This window comes from Oncorhynchus nerka, linkage group LG15 (assembly GCF_034236695.1).
Source record: "Oncorhynchus nerka isolate Pitt River linkage group LG15, Oner_Uvic_2.0, whole genome shotgun sequence".
Lineage (NCBI taxonomy): Eukaryota > Metazoa > Chordata > Actinopteri > Salmoniformes > Salmonidae > Oncorhynchus > Oncorhynchus nerka.
The window spans coordinates 87,553,337-87,563,356 of record NC_088410.1 but is presented as its reverse complement, the minus strand read 5'-3'; the positions used below and the strand labels follow the sequence as shown (position 1 = coordinate 87,563,356).

General features: G+C 42.0%; 1 protein-coding gene across 1 annotated transcript in view; it reads right to left on the bottom strand.

The window, feature by feature from the left end:
• Positions 1 to 5,107: 5,107 nt before the first annotated feature.
• Positions 5,108 to 10,020, bottom strand: part of LOC115143470 (importin-9) — a 28,096-nt gene continuing 23,183 nt past the window's right edge. The window contains exons 20-22 of the mRNA XM_029683933.2: positions 6,620 to 6,736; positions 6,246 to 6,322; positions 5,108 to 6,028 (exon numbers count right to left, since the gene is read on the bottom strand). Of these exons, the coding sequence (XP_029539793.1) occupies positions 5,918 to 6,028; positions 6,246 to 6,322; positions 6,620 to 6,736 (305 nt within the window). The 3' untranslated portion in view covers positions 5,108 to 5,917. The remainder of the gene's footprint in view (positions 6,029 to 6,245; positions 6,323 to 6,619; positions 6,737 to 10,020) is intronic.

Below are 10,020 nucleotides of genomic sequence, written 5' to 3'. Positions count from 1 at the left end.
AGGCAATTAAGGTCGCAGTTATGAAAACTTAGGACACTAAAGAGGCCTTGATAGGGCAATAAATTGCAATGTCCGTACTGTGAGACGCCACTACAGGGAGACAGGACGGACAGCTGATCGTCCTCGCAGTGGCCGACCACGTGTAACAACACCTGCACAGGATCGGTACATCCGAACATCACACCTGCGGGACAGGTACAGGATGGCAACAACTGCCCGAGTTACACCAGGAACGCACAATCCCTCCATCAGTGCTCAGAATGTTTGCAATAGGCTGAGAGAGGCAGGTCCTCACCAGACATCACCGGCAACAATGTTGCCTGGGCACAAACCCACCGTCGCTGGACCAGACAGAACTGGCAAAAAGTGCTCTTCACTGACGAGTCGCAGTTTTGTCTCACCAGGGGTGATGGTCAGATTCGCGTTTATTGTCGAAGGAATTAATTTTACACCGAGGCCTGTACTCCGGAGTGGGATCGATTTGGAGGTGGAGGGTCCGCCGTGGTGTGTTGCAGCATCATCGGACTGAGCTTGTTGTCATTGCAGGCAATCCCAATGCTGTGCGTTACAGGGAAGACATTCTCCTCCCTCATGTGGTACTCTTCTTGCAGGCACATCCTGACATGACCCTCCGGCAATGACAATGCAACCAGCCATACTGCTCATTCTGTGCATGATTTCCTGCAAGACAGGAATGTCAGTGTTCTGCCATGACCAGCGAAGAGCCCGGATCTCAATCCCATTGAGCACGTCTGGGACCTGTTGGATCGGAGGGTGAGGGCTAGGGCCATTCCCCCCAGAAATGTCCAGGAACTTGCAGGTGCCTTAGTGGAAGAGTGGGTTAACATCTCACAGCAATAACTGGCACATCTGGCGCAGTCCACGAGGAGGAGATGCACTGCAGTATTTAATGCAGCTGGTGGCCACACCAGATACTGACTGTTACTTTTGATTTTGACCCTCCCCCCTTTGTTCAGGGACACATTATTCCATTTCTGTTAGTCACATGTCTGTGGAACCTGTTCAGTTAATGTCTCAGTTGTTGCATCTTGTTATGTCCATACAAATATTTACACATGTTAAGTTTGCTGAATATAAAAGACAGTTGACAGTGAGAGGACGTTTATTTTTTTTGCTAGTTTAGAAGGAATAAAATTATTAATACTTTTACTTTTGAAAGTTAAGTATATTTAGAACCATATACTTTAAGACTTTTACTCAAGTAGTATTTTACTGGGTGACTTAATTTTACTTGAGGAACTTGTTATTAAGATATCTATACCTTTACTCAAGTATGACAATTGAGTACTTTTTCCACCACTGAAGAAATCACAACACATGGTATGGGCAGCCATAAACTACGGACAACAAACACAAATCTGGATTTGATAAGATACTATAGGTGAGTAGGGGTGTTCACATATAGTCTTCTTGAATGAAAACAAAGGAAAAGTATTTGGTTGTCTTTGTATTCACACTGCCCTTGCCTTTGAATGTGCAACTCTTTTGCCAGTTCACTTCACCTATTTTGTGGTCTGAGTCCCCCTTGCATTCACACTGCTTTGTTCAGAAAGGAAACACCATGAGATTATGTTAGGACAGCGCCTAGCCACAGAAAACCATACAGCCATTTTCCAGCCAAGGAGAGGGCTCACAAAGTCAGAAATAGCGATGAAATTAATCACTAACCTTTGATGATCTTCATCTGGTGGCACTCCCAGGACTCCATGTTAGACAATAAATGTGTTTTGTTCGATAAAGTTGATCTTCATGTCCAAAAATCTCATTTGAAATTGGCGCGTTATGTTCAGTACTGCATTGTCTCAAACAAACACAAGGTGAAATTGCAGAGAGCCAAATCAAATGACATAAATACTCATCATAAAACACTGATGAACGATACAAGTGTTATACATAGGATTAAAGATACATTTCTTGTTAATCCAGCCGCTGTCAGATTTCAAAAATGCTTTACAGCGAAAGCAAACCACACTATTATCTCAGGATAGCACCCCATCAAACAAGCACAGAAAATCATATTTCATCCCGCCATGCGCAACACAAAACTCAGAAATAAAGATATAATTCATGCCTTACCTTTGAAGATATTCTTTTGTTTGCACTCCAATATGTCCCATAAACATCATAAATGGTCCTTTTGTTAGATTAATTGTGTCGTTATATATCCAAAAAGTCCATTTATTTGGAGCATTTGATCCAGAAAAACACCGGTTCCAACTCGCGCAACATGACTACAAAAAATATCATGTTACTTGTAATCTTTGTCCAAACATTTCAAACAACTTTCCGAATACAAAAGTATTTTTTAATGAAAATAATCAATCAAATGTAAGGCGGGATGAACAGTGTTCGATACCGGAGGAAAACAACATGAAGCACGTGATCTGGAACGCGCATCAAAACATTAGAGAGCCTTAGCCTTGACCCTCGTTTTGGACAGATGTACTTCTTCATTTCTCTAAAGAAAAACATCAACCAATTTCTAATTTCCACATCCAGTGGAAGCAATAGGAACTGCAACGAAGTGCCACAGAAATCTAGGAAACCCATTGAAAACACTGTCACCTCACAGACATCATTCAAACAGTTTTAGAAACTTCAGTGTTTTCTATCCAAATCTACCAATTATATGCATATCATAGCTTCTGGGCCTGAGTAGCAGGCAGTTTAATTTGGGAACGCTTTTCATCCGGTCGTGAAAATGCTGCCCCCTATCCCACAGCAGAAGTCGGAGGTTTACATACACCTTAGCCAAATACATTTAAACTCTGTTTTTCACAATTCATTAAATCCTAGTAAAAATTCTCTGTTTTAGGTCAGTTAGGACCACCACTTTAATTTAAGAATGTGAAATGTCAGAATAATAGTAGAGAGAATGATTTATTTCAGCTTTAATTTCTTTCATCACATTCCCAGTGGGTCAGAAGTTTACATGCACTCAATTAGTATTTGGTAGCATTGCCTTTAAATTGTTTAACCTGGGTTAAACGTTCCGGGTAGCCTTCCACAAGCTTCCCACAAGAAGCTGGGTGAATTTTGGCCCATTCCTCCTGACAGAGCTGGTGTAACTGAGCCAGGTTTGTAGGCCTCCTTGCTCGCACATGCTTTTTCAGTTCTGCTCAAAAAAAATTCTATAGGATTGAGGTCAGGGCTTTGTGATTGCCACTCCAATACCTTGACTTTGTTATCCTTAAGCCATTTTGCCACAACTTTGGAAGTATGCTTGGGGTCATTGTCCACTTGGAAGACCCATTTGCGACCAAGCTTTAACTTCCTGATGTCTTGAGATGTTGCTTCAATATATCCACATAATTTTCCTACCCCATGATGCCATCTATTTCATTAGATGCACCAGTCCCTCCTGCAGCAAAGCATCCCCACAACATGATGCTGCCCCCCCAGTGCTTCACGTTTGGGATGGTGTTCTTCGGCTTGCAAGTCTCCCCCTTTTTCCTCCAAACATAACAATGGTCATTATGGCCAAACAGTTCTGTTTTTGTTTCATCAGACCAGAGGACATTTCTCCAAAAAGTGTGACCTTTGTCCCCATGTAGTGGCAAACCGTAGTCTAGCTTTTTAATGGCGGTTTTGGAGCAGTGGCTTCTTCCTTGCTGAGCGGCCCCTCAGGTTATGTCGATATAGGACTCGTTTTACTGTGGACATAAGATACTTTTGTACCGGTTTCCTCCAGCATCTTCCCAAGGTCCTTTGCTGTTGTTGTGGGATTGACTTGCACTTTTCGCTCCACAGTATGTTCATCTCTAGGAGACAGAACGAGTCTCCTTCCTGAGCGGTATGACGGCTGTGTGGTCCCATGGTGTTTATACTTGCGTACTATTGCTTGTACAGATGAACGTGGTACCTTCAGGAAATTGCTCCAAAAGATGAACCAGACTTGTGGAGGTCTACATATGTTTTTCTTGAGGTCATTGCTGATTTTTCCATGATGTCAAGCAAAGAGGCACTGAGTTTGAAGGTAGGCCTTGAAATACATCCACAGGTACACCTCCAATTGACTCAAATGATGTCAATTAGCCTATCAGAAGCTTCTAAAGCCATGACATCATTTTCAGCAATTTTCCATGCTATTTAAAGGCAGTCAACTTAGTGTATGTAAACTTCTGACCCACTGGAATTGTGATACAGTGAAATATAAATTAAATAATCTGTCGTAAGCAATTATTGGAAAAATTACTTGTGTCATGCACAAAGTAGATGTCCTAACTGACTTGCCAAATCTATAGTTTGTTAACAAGAAACTTGTGGAATGGTTGAAAAACGAGTTTTAATGACTCCAACCTAAGTGTATGTAAACTTCCGACTTCAAGTATATATAAATATAGCTAATAGATCATTGTCATCTTAACTAAATACAATCCAAATCTAATCAAGTAAATATTATTGGTAACAGAATAAATAGCAGAATACTGCAGATTAAATAATGCTGTACTTGAAAATCTCACTCAATTTAGGCTACTGCCCCTTTAAAAGCGATTTTTTGGTTAGTGCTAAGTCTTCACACTATTCAAACCCCACAATCAAATAAACAGTTTATGAAGCTTCCTTAGCCTATAGATAACACTTTGCAAACAAATAATCTGAACATTGTGTCAGCACCAAACTCCACACATATATTTGGGCATTTCTGTATGTCCTTGACAATTGCTAAAGAATATCCAAAAACAGCACACATTATTTCCACAAACCTACACATAATCTTCTCTCTTTTGTGCCACAAATGTGAGGGGTTATGGGCAGGGGAAACTGTGTTGCAGTAGTCTAGTGTGTGGTGCAGGAATAATGACAATAATACTTTGTGAGCTGTGTTCACATTGCCCTAATATAGGGAACCGGACCACGGGACTAAAGCAAACCGAACATAGACCACCTCGAGATGTCTCCATTCGGTTCGCTTCAAATGCTCTTTTGAGTGGTCCAAGTTTCTTTGGAGTGTTCACACAGCACAAAACAAATACATGAACAGCACTGAGTACAGAAAAATTGTCTGAAAGGGACCAAGTGTGAGAACTTGTACTGCCATTCTTCACTATCTGGGAAAGTGACCAAATAACAATGGAAACAAAAATGGTGTCCTATTGGGACTTTTATTGAGAAATTTCACCCCAACTAGTGGGTAAAGGGAAATGAAAAGGTGGTGAGTCACCATGGCAACGGCGTGATTCCCCCATAACCACCCAGGCCCCAGTCGCAACCAGAAATCCTCAAGGTTTTCATCCCAATCAGAAAAGTCAATGGTTTCTGAAAACAAGGCCACCAAAGTTTCTTACTCAGTCTCAAAGATATATTTCTCTTTGTCTGTCCATCGTCATGAAGTCTCTTTTGCCTCTTGGAAGTTAATTTTTTAATTTTTTACAGAAGCACAAAAATAAGTGGGTCGAGTTACAAATGGGACACAGTAAAGACTCCGTTCATATATCACAGCTGCCCTGCCTGCCTGTCCCATTGCAAAACATCAACCCCTCTGTCACATTCCAAAGTCCTCCCACAAGTACAATAGGGCAGAGGAGCGAGGAGACACTAAGGAGGTGTCTCCCACAACTGTCTCCCAGCCCTCCCTGGGAACAAATCAGGGTGTCCCTCACGACCTTCTCTCGAACTTCTTCCGCCACATCCCTCCACAAGTCCGCAGTCTTTTCCTGGTCATCCTTTAAGTCAGAATAGAGAGACAGGATGTTATGGGTGAGTCATGTCTGTCTCTTCTCTCCCGCTTTACCTCCCCATGATCTTCTGTTGGAGATGTAGGTAAAGCATCAACAACTGCTTGGCCAATCAGAGCCTCTCCCACACTCAGGGGTTGGTGATTGGTTGGTGAGAGTGAGGGATTGGGCAAGAGTGTTCTAGTAGGGTTGACATAGGGAAGTGGATGGGAGCAGGTTTAGATGCCGATAGTCTGCAGGACTCTCCTCTCAGCGTCATTGAGATGGCCAGAGAACATGCTGTAGCACGGCGACTGGGCAAACTGGGTCAGGAAATCTGTCAGGTAGGCCTGGAACACACAGTACAACAAACTTTATTTAAAGTAAATTTAAGACATTAAAATACAACCGAAAGGTCAAACCGTTGAAATCTGTTCAATACAACTTGATCAATCTCCTTAAGGTCAAATAAGAGGGCACAGTTGGAACACAACCACGTCAGCCCTAGTAGTCATGTTTTTGTGAACTAAATCTGAATGACAGATCAGTATATTAGCAAGGCATTACCTGAAGGTCTATCTGATATATGGGGTCCTTCAAGGCATCTGGATCCTCCTCATCATCATCCTCATAGTAGTCTTCATCTGAGAGATTCAAAATACATTTTGATACCTGTGAAACATGGCAGATAGGCAGCCATCTTGGCTCTACTACACTGATGGAGGAGCCAGACCTCTAGAAGTGGCTGAGAGAGGGAAGTTATTTTGTCACCATGATGAATGATTTTGTAGCCGCAACGCTTCGGTGCATTTTTCATTCTTACTAAGCATAAGCCATAAATAATAAGGGCTTTTAAATTATTCCACTACACGAGTGCCTTGATTACTTCTGTTTTGGCATTGTTTACTATCCAGCATCAACTTATTTTGGTCTATTCTCACCATATTTGTTGGAAGCGATGAGGTCAGATAGCAGCTGCCCGGCCAGCCCTTCATCCTCCTCATCATCCTCCTCCTCCTCTTCTTCTGCCTCCTGGTCCTCCCACATTCCACCTGAATCTGCAGTGACACAACCAAACAGCGTGGGATTAGATTCAACAGGGCCTACTTGCCTTCACAATACTAAACACACATATATGAAGGCCGTTTGTGGTCCTCTGTAGCTCATTTGGTAGAGCATGGCGCTTGCAATGCTAGTGGGAAAACTCCCAGGACCACCCATTTGTAAAATGTATGCATGCATGTCTAAGTCACTTTGGATAAAAAGCGTCTGCTATAGGGCATATATTATATTACATACAGTGCATTCGGAAAGAATTCAGACCCCTTCACTTTTTCCACATTTTGTTACCTTAGACGTATTCTAAAATAGATTAAATTAAAAATAAAGTCCTCAATCTACATACAATACCCCATAATGACAAAGCGAAAACAGGTTTAGATTTTTTTTGCAAATTTATAAAAAATAAAATAAAAATCGCTTATTCACAAGTATTCAGACCCTTTGCTATGATACTCAAAATTGAGCTCCGGTGCATCCTGTTCCCATTGAATTGATTGGACATGTTTTGTAAAAGGCACACACACGTCTATATACAAGTTCCCACAGTTGAAAGTACATGTAAGAGCAAAAACCAAGCCATGAAGTCGAAAGAATTGTCTGTAGAGCTCCGGAACAAGAATGAGTCGAGGCACAGCACTGGGGAAGGGTACCAAAAAATGTCTGCAGCATTGACGCTCCCCAAGAACACAGTGGCCTCCATCATTCTTAAATGGAAGAAGTTTGGAACCACCAAGACTCTTCCTAGAGCTGGCCGCCCGGCCAAACTGAGCAGTCGGGGGAGAAGGGCCTTGGTCAGGCAGGTGACCAAGAACCTGCTGGTCACGGACAGAGCTCCACTGTGGTGGTGGCAGCATCATGCTGTGGGGATGTTTTTCAGCGGCAGGGACTGGGAGACTAGTTAGGATCGAGGAAAAGATGAACAGAGCAAAGTACAGAGAGGTCCTTGATGAAAACCTGCTCCAGACCTCAGACTGGGGTGAAGGTTCACCTTCCAACAGGACAATGACCCAAAGGACACAGCCAAGACAACACAAGGATGGCTTTGGGACATGTCTCAATGTCCTTGAGTGGCCCAGCCAGATCCCGGACTTGAACCCGATCAAATATCTCTGGAGCACAGAGCTTGAGAGGATCTGCTGAAAAGAATGGGAGAAACTCCCCAAAGACAGGTGTGCCAAGTTTGTAGCATAATACCCAAGAAGACTCAAGGCTGTAATCGCTGCAACAAAGCATGAGTAAAGGGTCTGAATATTTATGTAAATGTAATATCTGTTTTTAATTTAATACATTTGGATGGGCTTGGTACCGGGGTACGGTTCGCTGCAAGTGAGAACGTAGTCCGGAACAAAAACAGGGAAATGGGATACTTAGTTGTACAACGCGTCCACCGCATTTAACCCAACCCCTCTGAATCAGTGGTGTGGAGGGCTGCCTTAAAAATCGACATCCACGTCTTCGGCACCCGGGGAACAGTGGGTTAACTGCCTTGCTCAGGGGCAGAACAATAGATTTTTACCTTGTCAGCTCGGGGGTTTGAACTTGCAACCTTCCGGTTACCTGCCCAACGCTTTAACCACCAGGCTACCTGCCGCCCCAAAGAACCAGAGGCACACATTATTATTCGTTGTTTGACAATAGCGTTTGATGAAATGCACGCAGTAGCCAACCATAGAATGTTTCAGAGATATCAAGTTATGAGTAGCAGCACCTTTATGAGCACATCCGATGCAGATTAAGGGAGACGGGAAGTAAATATATACACTAAACTAAAATATTAAACTCAACTATTTCAAAGATTTCACTGAGTTACAGTTCATTTAAGGAAGTCAGTCAATTGACATATATTAACCAGGCCCTAATCTATTGATTTCAATAGGCATCAGGATCTCATCATGGTATTTCTGTGCATTTAAAACTGCAATTGTGTTCGATGATCAAATGAAATTTGAGCATTTGCCCACTGAAAGTTAGTTATGACATCAAACTGCAGGCAGGTGAAGCTACTCGGAGACGGTTTCTGACAGTTTGTGCAGAATTTCTTTGCATTGTGCATATGGACAATTCCTGGGATCAATACAAAGGCAATCAAAAAATTGAATCCAACATTTCATGAGAGCCCTGGCATTCAGAGTTTGGGTGGCAGTGAGAGCCACCTCCTCATAGCTGGTTGGTGCATGGAGAAATGTTGCGCAACAGAAACACTTACTTTATTCCTAAAGTAAGTGTTTCTGTTGCGCAACATTTCTACAGGCTATGCAATTGCATGAGAAAACAGAGTTTTGATGGCCTCAATGAGGATCCCGTCATCTTTGTATAGGCTAGGCCTATATTTATTTCTCAACATCCCATGTATTAACACATCGCTTCTGTTCTGACAGGTGCATGATAACGGACCATTCTAAACTCATTTCACACATTATTTAGAATACGTAAAGACCAGTGCCTAAATTTGTGAAAATCGGAAGGTACCAGAACAAAGTGAGCTCGAGAGGGGATTGACCTGGGGACCTGAGGTACCGTAACACATGGAGAATAAATAATAATAATAATTCACCTTTATAATAAAGCATTGCATACATATCATGGTATTTGTGTAATGGCATAGAGCAGTAGAGTTGAGGCAGTTACAGAAGTTGCACACATGGGGAACATTTTTAGTAGCCTAGGGTCTGGAAAAGTGTCCTTTTATAAACGCATTTAATGCATTTCTAAGTCCTTTTACATGACTGGAGACAGGCAGAATCTATTTTAATACTGCACAAATTATCTACAATGTCAAGAAAAAGTATGTGAACCCTTTGGAATTACCTGGATTTCTGCATAAATTGGTCATAAAATTTGATCTGATCTTCATCACAACCATAGACAAACACCGTGTGCTTAAACTAATAACACAAATTAATGTATTTTTCTTGTCTATATTAGATACATCATTTAAACATTCACAGTGTAGGTTAGTGTAGGTTCACATACTTTGAACCCCTATGCTAATGACTTCTCCAAAAGCTCATTAGAGTCAGGAGACAGCTAACTTGGAGTCCAATCAATGAGAAGAGATTGGAGATGTTGGTTAAAGCTGCCCGCCCAATAAAAAAAAAATCCCAAAACAAACTCACAAAATTTGAGTTTGCTATTCACAAGCATTGCCTGATGTGACCCATGCCTTGAACAAAAGACATCTCAAAAGACCTACAAATTGTTGACTTGCATAAAGCTAGAAAGGGCTACAAAAGTATCTCTAAAAGCCTTGATGTTCATCAGTCCACGGTAAGACAAATGG